The sequence below is a fragment of the Melanotaenia boesemani genome, chromosome 4 (assembly GCF_017639745.1).
Source record: "Melanotaenia boesemani isolate fMelBoe1 chromosome 4, fMelBoe1.pri, whole genome shotgun sequence".
Classification (NCBI taxonomy): domain Eukaryota; kingdom Metazoa; phylum Chordata; class Actinopteri; order Atheriniformes; family Melanotaeniidae; genus Melanotaenia; species Melanotaenia boesemani.
The window spans coordinates 15,444,300-15,460,983 of NC_055685.1; the positions used below are offsets into that span (position 1 = coordinate 15,444,300).

At 36.3% G+C, this 16,684-nt stretch overlaps 1 protein-coding gene across 1 annotated transcript; it reads left to right on the plus strand.

The window, feature by feature from the left end:
* The first annotated feature begins 231 nt into the window (after positions 1-231).
* Positions 232-13,652, plus strand: LOC121638191 (microsomal triglyceride transfer protein). Its single transcript, XM_041982773.1, has 18 exons — positions 232-427; positions 1,856-2,043; positions 2,702-2,845; positions 5,261-5,368; positions 5,450-5,566; positions 5,662-5,801; positions 6,083-6,233; positions 6,733-6,890; positions 7,030-7,198; positions 7,597-7,704; positions 8,209-8,421; positions 8,505-8,716; positions 8,821-8,918; positions 9,833-9,954; positions 10,048-10,275; positions 10,707-10,831; positions 12,737-12,907; positions 12,996-13,652. Exons 1-18 carry the CDS (start codon positions 367-369, stop codon positions 13,141-13,143), a joined length of 2,661 nt encoding a protein of 886 aa, XP_041838707.1. The 5' UTR covers positions 232-366; the 3' UTR covers positions 13,144-13,652.
* Positions 13,653-16,684: the final 3,032 nt, after the last annotated feature.

Here is a 16,684-nt window from a genome sequence, read left to right on the forward strand (position 1 = left end):
TTTGAAAGAATAAACTTAAGACATCGGGTCTTACTCGAGAATGAATCAATCTGATAATGTCAACGCAGATTAATCAATCGCATGTCCGCGCGCAGACGCAGACACCGCCCTGCTGCTTTAAAAAGGAATACTTGAACGCATCTATCAATACTAGAAGTTCCTGTCAAATCTGTGCAGCTAAGGTTAATGATTTGCAGTTATCTCGTACTTAGTACTTGAGCGTGGAGTTTGGAGTCTGCCCTCCCCTCAGATAAAACATAACAGGGGAGGTTTGGACTTGCTTTGCCTTTCTTTTTGGCCTTTTGGTGCCACTTCAGCCACTGACTCTTTAGTGCCGGTTAGAATAACCTGTCTTGAGAGCAAGCAATGTTGGTTGTTGTTGCATTCGTTCTCTGTGCAGCCTCCTCTGTTTCAGCATCTACCAAAGGTGAGTTGGTTACTTATTGTGACCTTATTATTTTTCATTCAGCCGATATTATTTCGATGTTTGGGTGCAAATAAGAAGTTTTAGATAAATACTACATGATGGCGGAGTTTACTTGTGATATGAAGATGGCTTTTTAATTCTATGTCAGTAGAAATTAGCCAAGAGAACTTTTAGACTTTGAAAAAGACATTTTTATGGTAGAGATAAAGGTTAATTACCAAGGGTATTTGGTTAAGATTTTTAAGATCCTTTTCTTTGAGAGTGAGATTTTTATATAAGCAAATGAATGGATCCCGACTGGAAACACCCTCTTCCATATTCATGGTCAGTGGAGTATCTTCTCTTTATACATCACTTAGTGATAAGTAGAGGAAGAGCATTTAAGCTAAGGCACATTTGTAAGAAAAACATAACAAATTGCATTTATATTTTACTGTTTGTTCCTGAAACATTTTGCCAGCTGTCTCAACAGACGAGCTGCCTCAGCATTTATGGGATGGTCTCTAGTCTACATGGGGGACTGATGATGAAATCAAATAATGACACGTCAGTCTGTTTTCTGTCTTGGTTGAAAGTCACATCTAAGCTTGTCATTATTAGAGCTGAGGAGAGATTTTTTTATCTCCTCTCACCTGAAACACGCCCAGTTCAGTGGCAGATGATTGAATCACTTCAGATCCTCATTCATTGTGCACCTCTGTCATTGAAAAGGGATACTGAAGAGGAAGAGCTTTATGTTTTGTGGGAAAAAAGTTTGAGAAATGTGTTTGAGAAGCATAAGATGCAACATGAAAAAGACTTTCCAGCAGTAAAACAGATGTTATTTTGTTTAAAAATACTAGTAGGCCCTTTTCAGAGGCTTTACACACCACTTCATTATAATACATATGTCATAAGCATGGTCTGTCAGATCTGCTGCTTTCAGTTCATCCAAGTACACTTGGTGTTCAAACAGTGGCCTTTCTGTGCAGAGTTTGTATGTTCTCCCCGCATTTTCTCCTGGTATTCTAGCTTCCCCCCTCTGTCCAACGACATGCATGTTAGCTTAATTGATCCCTTTAAATTTGAGACCTAGGATTGAGTGTGAGCAAGAGTAGTTGTTTGTCTCTGTATTGGCTGGTGACCTGTCCAGGGTGTGTCTTGCCTCTTACCTCCTCATTGCTGGTATAGGCTCCAGCTTCCCTGTGACCCAGACTTAGAATAAGTAGTATAGAAAATGGAAGATGAGTCTTGTGAGACAATTTCTACATATTTGAAATGAATGTTTCTTCCAACAGCTAAAAATTCTCCTTATTATAACTGGTCTTTTTCTGTTTGATATTATGATCAGTGTGCATTGTCTAAATATATTATCTTACTGAGAGTTTAATCATAGATCACTCTCACTGTGGGTTTGTTTCTCCAACTGTGTTTCCTGTGTTTCTTCAGATGTTGCAGCTGGACCCCGGCTGAACAACAACCAGCTGTACAAATTCAGCTACACCACTGAGGTCCTGCTAGACAAGGCCAGAAGGTCAAAAGAGGGCAGCGCTGGCTACAGAATCTCAAGCGACGTAAACGTTAACCTGGTTTGGAGAGATCCAAACAGCAAGGATGACCAGCTGATTCAGCTGGCGGTATGTAGGCCTAATCATGTGTTTAGAAGGATATAATATCATCTTATGATTTTTTTAAAAAGACAAGGCAGGTTTATTTGTATAGCACATTTCATGTACAAGGCAACTCAAAGTGCTTTACATAAACATCAAAAGCATTACAAGGTGCAAAAGAAGCATTCAGTAGTAAAAATTAAAACAAACTAAAATGAATAAGAGATGAAAAATAAAAGAATTTAAACAAACTTAAAAGAATAATACAAATGATAGAGAAACAGAACAAGCTAAAATAGATATAAACAGACAACAGAATACATGCAGTGAGGTACATATGATACAAGCAGACATCAACAGGATATATATCATCATCATCATTGTCAGTGTACAGATTTGAAAAAATATATTCAAAAAGACAAAGAAAAACTCCACATTAATTAAAAACAGTGGCACATACATGATTCTTACAACCTCATTTAAAAGGACTAATGCTCTTAGAAGTCTCTGTGGCTCATCTGGTGTCATCAGATCAGACATATATTTTGGAGTAAATATATAGTCAAGTGAAATTTATATATATATGCACATAATGTTTTGAACTACAAATGTGTGCCTGCATGCTTCATTGGTTTGGTTTGTTTTTTCTTAAAATAACACACACAAATTATTCTCTCTTTAACAGATCTCAAACGTGAAGATTGAGCCTGCATCTCACAGACCAGAGAAGAAAAATATCCTACATGGATCCACAACTGAAAGCATTTTAGGGAAAACCAAACTAGCCGCTCTGACAAAACCTTGCCTGCTGCACCTCAAAAATGGAAAGGTGAGGACATTAACAATGAAACGCTTGCCATGGATTTTCTGCAGAATTTGTATTTATCCATTAAACCAGTGCTTTAGTGGTTCACAGAAAAAAGAACATGGTTGCATAAGTTATTAAATGGTGGAAAGTCAACGTAGTACTTTCTTGTGCTTAGGTCTATCTATGAGAACTAACAAGCTTGATTTTACTACAGTGATGATGCTGGAGGGGAAAATACCAGATAAATTAATGTGTGTACGTAAGTGTGTGCAAAGGTCAACGAGTGCAGAGAGTCAGTGACTGAGTCACAGTAAAATAATGACTAGAGTTTGACAAGGATAATGCTGAAGTAAACTACTGAAGTCTGTATTTATGATTCAGTGCAATGTCGAAATGCACAGCAAAGATTAGGAAATTAAAACGAGTTTATGAGTTGTCAATAATGGCTTTACTAATAGTAAATACTAAATACATTTTTTAGCAATGTTATATATTGCAGATCAGCAGACTGGTTAAAAGCCATGATTTGGAAAATCTCATGGGTTGCCTGATTGATAAAAACACAAATTGGACATTGTGATCACTTACTCTATCGACTAATGTATAGCATAATAATTTTAATTCAAAATAATTAATTACACCCTTCATAATCACATGTATTACATGATGATACACAAACAAATTTAACTAGCAAGGATTTTTAAAACAGGCAACTGCAAATTTATCCTTTAAATTGTACAGCATTTATGAGTACTTTGTTAACCCTCAATAAGCCATTTATTATATAATTAATTCTTTAGAAAGTATTCCTTTTAGGAAAGTATTCAATTTCTCATGTTCAGTGAGCACTGCAGTCAGTGGGAAATTGTTTGGGCATTATTTCTGCTGGTTTACACTTGACATTAAACAGTGAATTATTTTCATACCACATTACTGTTAAATAAAAGCTGAAGAAAACATTTGGTAGGACATTTTATCTAAAATTTAAACTAATGCAGGTTTGTTGTGGACTAATGCGTTGAGTCCTGTGTGTCTGTGAAACAGGCGTCAGGAAAAACCAGACAGTAGCAGCGGACAGTCTATTTATGGTAGTCCTATCTGATATTGTGGTTGGGTGCCACAAATAAATTTCATACTGTAAAGGAGACACTGTAAGATGAAGTAACAGACGGCTGACATTCATTACAGGACACAGTCCATCAGTGAGCCAAACTGAAGTCTCACTAAAGAAGTTTGTAGTGTGACACCAATGCTTCAGAACTAGTTCAACTTGTCATTTCAGCTTTTTAATATGACCTTTTAAGATAAAATATGACAAGAGTGGAAAAGGTGAAGAGGTATGTTAATGAGTAAAAATGACCAATCTCTGTACATCTGTGTGTTACCTATAGGAAATAACAGGAAAATTCAAAGATCTAAAATGACAAAAACCAGTGCTGCAAGTTGATTGTTGTCTTAGATCTTGAATGTTTGCTGCAAAATCAAATCTCAGAAAAATCCACAAGTCTACAAATTAAACAGTGGGTTTTATTTTGGTTGCTTAGCAATTAATCACCATCACTTCATCACTTGCCACAGAAGTAGTAATATTAACAGTAGTAGTGCAGCATTGTTTCTATCACACTGCGTGATTCATTTTGTAATTTAGTCATTCACTTATTGGTAAGATATTTCACAGGATTTGTTTATTAAAATTTGCAAGAATTTTGCACTAATTTGGCTAGCACTGCCATGAGTGCTAGCCACATATGCTAACTAGCTTATGCTAACTTGCGCAGCAACATGTATTTGAACACAGACTGCCATTAATGTTAGCTGCACTAGCTTTTTGGTTAGTCTTTTTTGGTTAGTATTTTACATTAGGCAAGCTGACAAGACTTGCCTCAAAACACATGTAAAAAATCTGTTGAAATGAGCTTATCTGTTACATTTTTCATTCCCAGTGGTGGTAGTGACAACTGCTATCTTCAAACTTACTATCTTTTCAAGTAAAAGCCTGTTATGACAGAAATGTAAAGTTTGCTTAAATAACATTAAGAAACCCATATCAAATAAATATGTTGAAAGTAATTACCTTACATAGTATGTCATTATAGGGTGTTGGTAAAAATATTTTTAGTTGGTGATAGTGTCTTATGAGTGACTTTTTAAATAACTGTAGGTGCTAATGCTTAAGTAGTCGGGGCTTGTTTTTGAACTGCACTTCAAAGAATAACATATAATGTAAATACTCCTTGATGTCATAAGTATGCACACATGTTTCTGTACACAAGTGTGCAAAGGGAAAACTGACACCCTGAAGGCCATTGTGAGCAGGGGCCCAGAAGGTTGTTTACCTCAGTAGCTGCTTTATCATCTGGTCAAAGTATATATGCTTTGTAAGAAAACATACATTTCTGTTATAACACATTGTTTTCTTTTTTACACATCTGTTAGACAAAAGCCTTTTATTCCTACTGGGCAGAACCTGCAACCATCAAGAATCTAAAACGAGGCCTGGCCAGCTTATTGCAATATCAGTTCCATACTGGGAAGGTTGTAGAGGTAAACAGTAAGATGATTCCCATATCACATTAAGTTCAGTCAAATTTTAATGCATTTGACTAATGTGATGTCTTTAAACAGAATGACGTGTCTGGAAGGTGTACAATTCAGTATCAGGCAGTAAAAGGTCAAGTAACAAGAACCAAGATCCTGGATACGTGTAAAACTTCAGAGACCGGATTTACTACACATAGTAAGGTTAGTCTGCATCAGAACCAACACATTGTTCTACAGGATAAACTTTAGCAAGTAGGTTACTTATTTTGTCTAAATGTCCTCTTTCTCTTATTTAGGTCTTGGGTATTAGCAAGAAGTCCAATTCTGTTACAGTGTTCACACTTGAAGATGGCTTTATCCGCTCAGCTGTGGCTGAAGAAATGCACTCACTGACTCTTAATGCACGGAGATCTACAGCAGCTAAAGTCGTTTCCAGGTAAAGACCCATTAACATTTAGGTTGCTATGTTGGAAGAAATGCAATTTGATATTTATACTTTTTTCATTTAAGCTGTGTGAAAATAAGAAAGAACTATGTTTTATCATTGCTTGACTACATTAGCCCCAAACACTGGCTCTTAGGCAGTTTTTTATTTCTTACAGCACTTTGAAATTTGTACCTCTAGATGTCACCATATTCTTCACGCTAGACCTATTTATTTGTGATTCCATGTCTTGACAACTGCTCCTTTTAAATATGTGTTTCCCTTTTTAACAGGCAAACCCTCACGTTGGTAGGTACAGAGGCTGGACCACTGGAGGCTGCTGGAAAAGATGTTTCTGAAGTTGTCAAGTCAGTTGATGGCAAACTGGCAGCTGTTGGTATTGTGGCTGAGAAGGTGAAATCCAAGTGCAAAGGCTGCCCATCAGTGAGTACTGTTTCATTTTAGTACAATGAATCTTTACTTTTGTGGTCATATTTAGACACAATTTTCTGTTAATTTGCATGGTGGCAGCTGTTTGAACAAATAGTTGCACACAACAAAGAAAACCCACACACCCGCCTCAGGGGTTAAAAGATTAAGCCGTGGACATTTAAGACCTGACCCAAAATTAGTTATTTTCGAAGACTTACAAATTAAAATAGCTAGCTTTGAAGCAGAAACAAACCGTAATGGTATTTGGGCTTTTTAGCTCATTTCTCCCCTTCATTAGACAAGTTTAACTTTTAAAACTGTAAGCACCAGTGGGCAACATAAGGGTCTTTGCAGATCATGTCTGGCCCCACAAACTGTACAAGTCATTATTTTAAAATGACACTTAATAACACTGTATTAGTAACCAGATATAATGTATTTTTGTACTTTAATTACTCTCTGAGGATGATCTGTCTTCTAATCCCCCTCTCCCCTGTGCTCTCCCTCATAGCTTTTTGAACATTGGCAGGCTGAACAGAAGCAGCTGGAGCCAGCAAGCCTGTCCAAGACCACAGCTCCTCGCAGCTTCCTGGCCCTCATCCAGAGCATTAGGAAGGCATCCAAGGACGAGATCCTCAAAGTGCTGAAAAGTGCCAGCAAGACGTCTCTGTAAACCAGCTCCTCCTTCATTTCTACATCTTATTTTGCTACTGTTGACACGATGGTGTCTTTCTGAAATCATTTTAAGGACAGTGGCATATGGATGCAAATATTTTTACATCTTAACCTATTGTTTTGTTAATGTCAGACCTCAGGTGGTGGATGCTGTGACTTCCTCTCAGACTTCCGCATCTCTGGATGCCATGCTTGAGTTTCTTAACTTCACCGATGCCAAGGGTTTGGTTTTGCAGGAGCGGTTTCTCTATGCATGTGGCTTTGCTTCTCATCCTGACGAGACAATGCTAAGGGCTTTGCTGGTAAGTACCAAGTTAAAGCAAAGTGTAAAACCTTCTGTCGTATGGTAGCATCTGCCTACAGTGCATTTAAAATAGGAGTTTGCTGCTGAGCAAGCAATTGTGTGGTTGTTTTCTGATTCCTAGAATTTAGGAAAAGGCAGCTCATCGCAGATTATAGAATTTTCGCCATATAGTTGAATTTAATTTTCAAATATTGTGTAAATTATTGATCAAAATTCAACAAAATCAACTAAATATGTTCTGTTGTTACTGGAATACCATCTTTTTTGTGAATTTGCTTATAGGAATTTGAGAAACGAACTACATTTTTATACTTTAGCTGTGTGCTAGAACAATTTATGGTTATGTGTCCTCTTTCAATATTTTTTTAACTAGGAGTAAAAATGCTGTCTTTTCAGGATATTTCCAAAGGAAAAATTGGCAGCACAGAAATTAAAGAATCAGTGGTGATCATTATGGGAGCACTGATCCACAAGCTGTGTTTGAAAGGAGGCTGCAATTTACCGGTGAGTTTACAAAAATATCCCATATATAACAACATATAGTAAAGAGATAACCATGTGAGGGATCTAAGCATAGCATTTGTATGGTACACACTCAAGATTTACCATATAAGGTTCTCTGTCCTACAGACTGGATTCACACACGAACATGTCTTCTATGCACACGAACATCCTATATGCAAACTCTATGATTGGAGGATACAGGACTGAGGAATTTTCTTTGTTTAAACCATATATAAGACAGAACGACACATCAGGTCTTTAGGTCTTCGTTCTGGTTTTGGGACCTCCAGATTTTTCTGCAGAAATCTGTTTTGATGTCTGAACTTTTGTAATAAACTTCTTTTTATTATTCAAGTCAGCGTCCAGAGACATTTTTGCCTGAGGTTCAACTTTTCCACATCTCCTTATCAAGATACATCACATGCCTCAAAAAAAATCTTGTGAAAGATGCATTTATAATGTATCCGAACTTGAAAAAACACCACTTGTATGTTTAACTTTCAGACAGTGGTTCAGGTGAAGAAGATTATTTTAGGTGGTCCTGGGAGCACACAGGTTGAGAGTGAGGTCCAGATGTACCTTCTGGCCCTGAAGAACTCTCTACTACCAGAGGCCATTCCCATCTTTACTAAATATGCAGAGTCAGAGGTTGGCTCTTACAGCACCATTGCCCTTACTGCCCTGCAGAGATACGATGTCAATTTCATAACCAGTGAGGTAAGCCACAGCTTATGTTACATTTCCTTTAATGTATTTACTGCTATTTTGAATCTCCTTTCTGATACCATATTTTTTTCCAGGTTAAACAGACAGTGAACAGGGTTTATCACCAGAATCGTCGAATCTATGAGAAAAATGTGAGAGCTGCAGCTGCTGATGTCATCCTCAGCAGCAACCCTTCATACATGGAAGTCAAGAATCTGCTGCTGTCAATTGGAAACTTACCCCTTGAAATGAACAAGTATATGCTGTCAAAGATCCAGGACATCGTCCGCTTTCAGATGCCTGCCAGGTGTGCAGCATAGCAAAAGATTACCCATTTAACAAAAACAAAATAGTACATTTATGCCGTGGATCCCATCTTATATGATATGTTTTGGCTTTTTTTTTTTTCAGTAAGATTGTGCGACGAGCAATGAGAGACATGATTTCCCACAATTATGATCGCTTTGCTAAGGTTGGGTCATCGTCGGCGTTCTCAGGATTCATGGCACGTAAGTTTGAGGAAAAAAGAAAAAAAGACAATTATAGAAAGTAAATGTCTGTCAAAATATGTCTGTCATAAACCATGTTAACAGACAGGTTAATGATTAAGTTTTTCCTCAAATTGTTTATGCTAGTCACGTTAGCTAAAACAATTTTAATACTAACTCACAGATACAGCTTTAGCAACTAAACATTGTGCAGAACTTAAGTTTTGTTTGACCAGTTTGAAGACTCACTGACTCATGTTTTAAGCAGTGAAATGATCAACGTCAGAGCTGCATTCATTCTATCTGAGTTCTTTTAATGAGCTGCTACATTATTTTTGGCTTTATGCCTTTCCTATTTGCTTTAAACAGAAAGAATAACTTTTTTCTGTTTTTTAACAGAAACAGCAGTTCTTGAAATGCATTTCTATTTGAGAACCACCACGACTCAGTTAATTTAAATGTATCATGGCATTGTGTTAAATTATATAAAAGCAGCTAAATGTTTTCATAACTTTAATCAGGTTACCATCTGCCTGAATTATACTGAGAGACAAAAAATTGTAGAAAATGCTGTTTTGAAACCATTAAGACTGGGTGTGTATTATTATTAGACAATGTACACACCTTTTCTGCTATTGTGCAAACTTAAACCATGTTAGTATACCTTGTTAGCACATAATTAGAGAGCGACGTCTTTACTTAATCAAAAAATCTGGCTTATGCTGAAAACAACTGACCAAAGAGCTTGTTTTTTTAAATAGTAGGGACTTAAAGAATCTTTCGAGAACAAAAGAGGTGCTACAGCAATGTAGCCTGCGTGAGAAAATGATGTGTTTTTAACCAATTCATTGCGTGCCAGTCAAGATTAACATTACATGACCCTTAAGTCTTGTGTGTGTGAATAAATAACAAAAAACAAACTACCCCCTCTACAGAATCTGCTGATTTGACCTCCACATATAGTTTGGACATCCTGTATTCAGGCTCTGGGATCTTGAGAAGAAGTAACATGAACATTTATGGTGCTAGTAAAGAAGCAATGTTACATGGACTACAGGTACTTTAATAAATTAAAAATAGAAGCACACAAAGTTTTCATGTAGCGTCAATGGAATCAAATATCTATTTCATTGCACCTTTTGTCTTCCAGGTAGCAATCGAAGCCCAGGGTCTGGAGTCCCTTATCGCTGCAACGGCTGATGAGGGGGAGGAAGACCTGGAGTCATTTGCTGGGATGTCAGCACTGCTGTTTGATGTCCAGTTAAGACCTGTCACGTTCTTCAAGGGTTACAGTGATCTCATGTCCAAAATGTTCTCCATGACTGGAGACCCCATAAATGTGGTGAAGGGCCTCATCCTGCTGAGTGATCACTCTGAGGTAAGTAGCCACATTAAGATCCCTTTCACAGTAGACACTTATCGGCATAATGCTCTTATATTTATTGATGAGAAATATTTACTATCCTTCAGAAGTTGCAGGTTGAAAAGGGAAGTTTACAGTAAGTTGTAAAGTAGAGATGTGATTATATGATTGTCATATTGTGTAAGTGATTGAGGGTACATTGTGGGACCTTTAACACGAAGGACTGGTTTTTTTTTCATTTTATGTCTTATTCTGTTCACAAATGTAATAGTGCCTTTTTTGTTTTTTTTTATGACTGTGTGTGTTTGATTGATTCAAAATAGTTATTGTTAATAGACGTGATTGTCTGTTTTAATTAAATTTAATGGTAATTAAAGAGAATATTATTTTTTTTGTATGTCAGAAAGTCTTCTGTGCATAATTTATTCTCATCTGTGGTCCTGCAGGTTATCCAGCTGCAGTCTGGTTTGAAGGCGAGTGCAGAGTTTCAAGGAGGGTTAGCCATTGACATTTCTGGAGGGATGGAGATAAGTCTGTGGTACAGAGAGTCCAAGACCAGTGTCAACAACAGGTACTATTCAGAGACAATAACATAAACATCTTTTTGTATTGCTTCATCACCGCCCCTGCAAAACCTTAGCATATGTTGTAATATGTAATTTTTATTATGGTCCAAACACAACACAGTCATGAAGTGTGATGGATTGTTTTACCAAATTTGTCAAGTACTGTATGCATTGTATGATGTAACACAGTTGTAGGTAAAAAAGCCTTTTGATAGTAAGACAAGTTTTAGAAATAATCTAGGTGATTGAAATTTAAATCATTTTAGAGGTTCCAGCCATGTCAGATAACTGCAAATAGATGTCTGTTGATGTTGGATTTATGTGAACTTTAGAAGGTCGTCAAGGACTGTCTGATTCATTTGCTCCACTGGCACTCTGAACATGCTCCAGTATTGTGCTTCCCACCTGTCTCCTTTCTTGTGACATCAGTTCTGTCTGGTTCTCTATTTTAAAAACATTACAGTCCGTTAAAAACAGTAGCTGCTGAAAATGGAGCACATCATCACTCTGGAATCAGTTCGTTTACAGCATCTGATGATGAAACAAGGTTTACGAATAAAGTGACAGATTTTTAACATTCAAATACGTGACACAAGTGGCATATGATATCATCTCTGAGTGACAAATGGTGGATATTATATTTAGTGGGAGGTTGGTGTTTTAAAGACAGAACTGATGTAGCTATAATTCTTTGGAACAGAGTAAGGGGAAATAAAATTCAAACAAAAATTTTTTTTTTTCATTTTTTTCATATGCCAGTTTCTTGACCACTGTCGAAGGTCATATCTTGGAATTAGACTTCAAGATTATGTGTGTGCTAAGGAATGGCAAAGGCAGGTGAATGGATCAGCATAGTTGTACCTCTTCCACTCTGATAATAGACTGACAGGCTATCTATAGCAGCAGAACAAACCACCCTGGCATCTTTGTCAAAGTGTGTCTCCACGATCCCTCCTGTACCAGAGGATTTTTTTTATCGACTCTTTGATTTAAAACATAAACATTTTTTTCATACAGACAGAAAAGCATTTTGAATAGTTCTTATTTGCTATTTAATTGTATAAATATCCAAACAGTTTCAGGATTACTTAAAATTAAATTAGGCAGAAACCAGACTGTAACAATGGTTTCTAGAGTGAAAATGTCAGATTGTTCAGAAACAAACACATATTATCATTTACATCATCCTTTTTCACTGTGATACTTGACAATAATCATACACATGTTGATTAAAAAACGGCTAGTGATGCTGTTGCTGGATACAGAAATTGTTGCAGATTGTGGAAATAATGGCTTGTTTGGTGTTCATGGAAGTGTAATTAGCATGGTGAAAAACTGAATTTACCTGCAGATTGACTGTTGAAATAAAGAACAAGATCAGCAACTATAATTATAAATGCCAAATAATAGTTGGTAGTCAAAACTGACACAACTTCGTTATGTTGATTTGGTTTGTGTTGAGAAATTGGCAAAATTATGAACAAGATACAGACCTAGCAGCTAAACTTAGGCCAGTGTTTTTTGGCATCATTCAAGCTGTGTTGGAGGATTTATTCCTTCAGGACTGCCCACTTTTAAAAATGTAGCCTGTCATCACCTGGGTTGTGCATGAGTTGCACATGTGATATAGTAATCTAACCCTCCCCCAATCCCTTGAATAGATAAAGAAGAGCTATGTGTTTTTTTGGTCACTTTTATTTTCAAGCTGCTATGCATCTGGTTTAGAGTGGCAGTATTAATTTTCTTAATTCTTAATGTTTATGTTATAAACATGAAAAATTGTATCATTTTGGTTAGTTTATGAAATTGTACTTGGTCACTTTGGGTAGATCTCATAAACTTAAATAACTACAGGTTTGCATATACTTCAACTTTAATGAACACATTTAATGTGGTTTTGGTTCTTCCAGGGGAACATTAGTGGTCACTGGTAATGTCACCGTGGATATGGACTTTTTGAGGTCTGGTCTGGAGGTCAGCTTTGAAACAGAGGCATCGCTGGACTTCATTACCACCGTCCAGTTCTCTGAATACCCCTTCCTGGTGTGCATGCAGATGGATAAGGCTACTTTCCCTGTCAGGTATTGTATAACTTACTAGGTTAGGACTAAAAAATGCTGTTCTTATTTCTTTAACTTATGCAACCCTCTTGTATTTTTTATTTTCTAGGGAATATCTTACCAAGTATGAGAATTTGTCATCTGGGAAAAGTGTCACGTCACAAAAGAAAAAAACCCTGCTCGTCCCTGGCTCTGAATTCCCTCTTCATCAGGAGAATTCAAACATGTGCAAGAAGGTTTTTGACTCCAACTGGTAGAGAGGATACCATGAACTATTACTATTGAATGCTTTATTGCATTCTAGGACAGCTATCACACCTCTATAATGAGAAAGTAGGTCTTTACTTCTTAAGCAGTGATCAACCATGAGGAAAAAAGCTGGTGAATCCTTCATTTTTTCTTTTTTTTTTAAGTGACATGCAATGTTTACATTTCTTGTGAGTATTTAAGTAATTGTAATTCAACATTTACGCACAAATCAGGAATTTATGAATTGTTGTTTCATGGATTTTTTTAAAATAGCATATTTATGATGGGCACATACAAGATGTATATTTTGATATAGCGTACTCAGCATAAATAGCACCAACCACTGTAATTTCCTCCAAGACAGTTACAGTGAAGAGGAGCATGTACACATCACACTGGAGACAGCAGATTAAAATGTTCATAAACCAAAATGCTCCTTTCTGCGACCATTCCTATGTTTTTAAACTATGTTGATGAGGAATTTGTTGTTGTACATGTGTCTCTGTCTCACTGTTCACACTCTTGAAATAACTTATCCATTGGGGTGTTTTTCAATAAATTAGTTTCATGATTTTGTTATCTTGTTTTTTTTTCTCCTTCAAATACAATATTTGTGTCTTTGTTTTAATTTTTAATCTTAAATTTAAATTTTAAAATTTAATGTGAATCCAAAAAAGTGAAACCATCCAAACTTGAATTAATTTTTTTTTAAACAGCTGTGATTATGTTGTCTTTAAATGTTTGAGAAGTGAGTAAAATTGCTCTTTTTGTGCCATAAACTGGGTTTTGTTAAGATTTGATATCAACTAAAAATAAATGTGCCCTTGAAATTCTTGATTCTTCCCTTTTTTTGGCCTGACATAATAATGCATTGAGAAATATGACGCAAAAAACATTTGAACAGTATAAAATTCCATCTGTAGAACAGTCAAACGCATTAATTGCTCATGAAAATTGACTTATTTTTCATAAGAATTACAATATGTACATAATAAGATTAGTTTTTAATTTTTTAAATAAATGAATAAGTAATTAATAGAAATATCTTATATATAACACAATAGGTCAAAGAACATGATAGGGCTGACTATATATATATATATATATATATATATATATATATATATATATATATATATATATATACACATATATATATATATATATATAATATATTTATAGCCTTGATAATAAATATTATGCTATGAAATTGCTGCATCTGTTTTGTGTGTTTTTGCCTCTATTTTTGTCACCTGTATGACTCACAAATGAAAGCTAGCCACATTTTTTTAAATGTGCAAAAATAATTCTGCTTTCATGACGTTTTGATTTTATCAGCTTAAATCAAATCACAATATTAGCATTTATTTATTATCAACAATATTATATCAATATTTTAGCTTTAAATATCATATTAATGATAAATACTGGTCTATCACAACACTTTTACAAGACAGTAACAGCAGCTTTATTGGAAATCTGGTTAAATAAATATTAACTGACACACTACTACTTTTATGAAAAGATCCAAACAGATTAAACTTTGGAGTATATGTGGAGGCCCTGTTGAGTCTAGTTGAGCAGGAGTAATTTGCTTTTCCACGTACACTATCTAATTGTCAGTCATATTTTTAAATCTTCGATTTCATATAATTTCAGTTGGACTCAAATATTTAAAAACTTTTTAAATAGTGTGCACTAAAATCTTTTGGGCACTGCTGTATGTCTTAAGGCATCAAAACTATATTACCTAATCTATGTACTGATTCCTGTAGTAGGCCACAGACCTGCCAGCATGTAGACCAGAGGTGCCTAAGTCCAGTCCTCGAGATCTACTATCCTGCAGCTTTTACATGCAACCCTTCCCCAACACACCTGAATCAAATGACTGGCTCATTACCAGGTGTTTGCAGAGCTGTATGACGTAAATGAGGGAATTCAGGTTTATTGGAGAAGGGTTGCATCTAAAAGTCCCAGGATAGTAGATCTCCAGGACTGAACTTGGGCACCCCTGAAGTAGACTCTCATGGGGTGTTCAAGGGGTAATTCTCTGAGCTTCTCCAAGCACATAAGGTGGGGGTGTCATCATCGAAGGGCTTGCGCAGTGTTCTCTGTGGGTGTACCCATTGCTATAAACATGCAGACTGAATAATTCACCATGCATAGGCACAGCACCTCCTTCTGTTGATGCTACTGGAATATATCCAAGATGAGGACACAGTAAGCTTTCAGATCATACTGTTCTCATCACTTAGTTGCAGAAGGAAATTGATACTGGGGAGCTTCTTGAAGGATGACATACCTTATAGGGCATTACGTTTTTCTGTGGTAGCATTCACACCACAGACACTGTGGGAACGCTGAAGTCAAGTAACAGCTAAGCACTAGCTGGTTTATGTGTCCACTTCACATTGTAATTTCATCACATGTAGTTAAAAAACACTCAGCAAAAATAGCACCTCTATAACTTCTGCCATTACAGTTACAATAAAGAAGAACTTAGAAAAAAAAATCCCACATGGGGCAGTAAATTTACATTTTAATGGGCGGAAATGCACATTTCTTTCAGCATCCATTTTTGGATGTTTGCAATTCTTTCCTTGTCTTATTTTGATAGCAGATATGCAATGGCAGAAGTAAAAGTGTTTCATTCGATCACTATAAATGTATCTTGTCTGAACCAATCACAGTACAGTTTAATGGTTTCCCATAATTCAGGAAGAGTAAAAAAATACAAGACTGGATCAAAAATTACCCAACCGAAGGAATACTGTAAACTACAATCATTCCTTCATTGAAGACACCAAAAAAGATGGGGGACTTTCTCCAGTGACTATCTGAAAGCACCCTCATATTGTCTGCATGCAAAAACAAGTTTAAATGGAACCACAGCCCTCTTCATAGTGTTCAAAGACACCTGTTATCCACATTTACACTGACTGTGGTAGTCTGCAAAGACAAGATGTGCATTATTTTGCTCAAATATGAACTCACATGTTGATCCAGGTGAAGCAATAAATCTTGACTCTTCCAGTGTCATAGCCGTGACATCAGAGCCCCTGCTGGCATCCAAATGCAACAACTGGGCCTAATGTAGATTCTTTAGAAAGCACTGAGAGCAGCTGGGGGCAAACGAGTGTCTGCCAGTCTCGCTGCATCCATGGCAACCAAGTAAACACAGCAGCAAACTGTCAGGTTAAACTTAAGCCGTGGTGGGTGATGTTTCAGTGTCACCCGAAAGCGAACCTTGCACGCAGGCACATGCCAAATGTGTACTTCTGTGGACATAAATCTGCTTGATTGCCTATCACCTATGATTTTTTCCCTTTGCGTGTGTGTGTGTGTGTCTATGAGCAAGGGAATTTGCGAGTTCTTCTAGGTAACATGAAAACAAACTACCAAATTTAAATCAACGAACCAAAGAAAAAAAATTGATTACAGTAAAATTATAATGCCAAAAAAATTATTTATTAATCGTTAAAATAAAATAAAAACATATACTAATTGCTTTGGAAGTACATATCAAATCAATTATGTAATAATATTTGA

Excerpts from the sequence above, each read along its gene's own strand:
- LOC121638191 (XM_041982773.1), top strand. The coding sequence starts at position 367 with ATGTTGGTTGTTGTTGCATTCGTTCTCTGTGCAGCCTCCTCTGTTTCA. Across the intron at positions 8,919-9,832 it reads GTTCTCAGGATTCATGGCAC|AATCTGCTGATTTGACCTCC; the intron begins GTAAGTTTGAGG and ends CCCCCTCTACAG. Across the intron at positions 10,276-10,706 it reads TGCTGAGTGATCACTCTGAG|GTTATCCAGCTGCAGTCTGG; the intron begins GTAAGTAGCCAC and ends GTGGTCCTGCAG.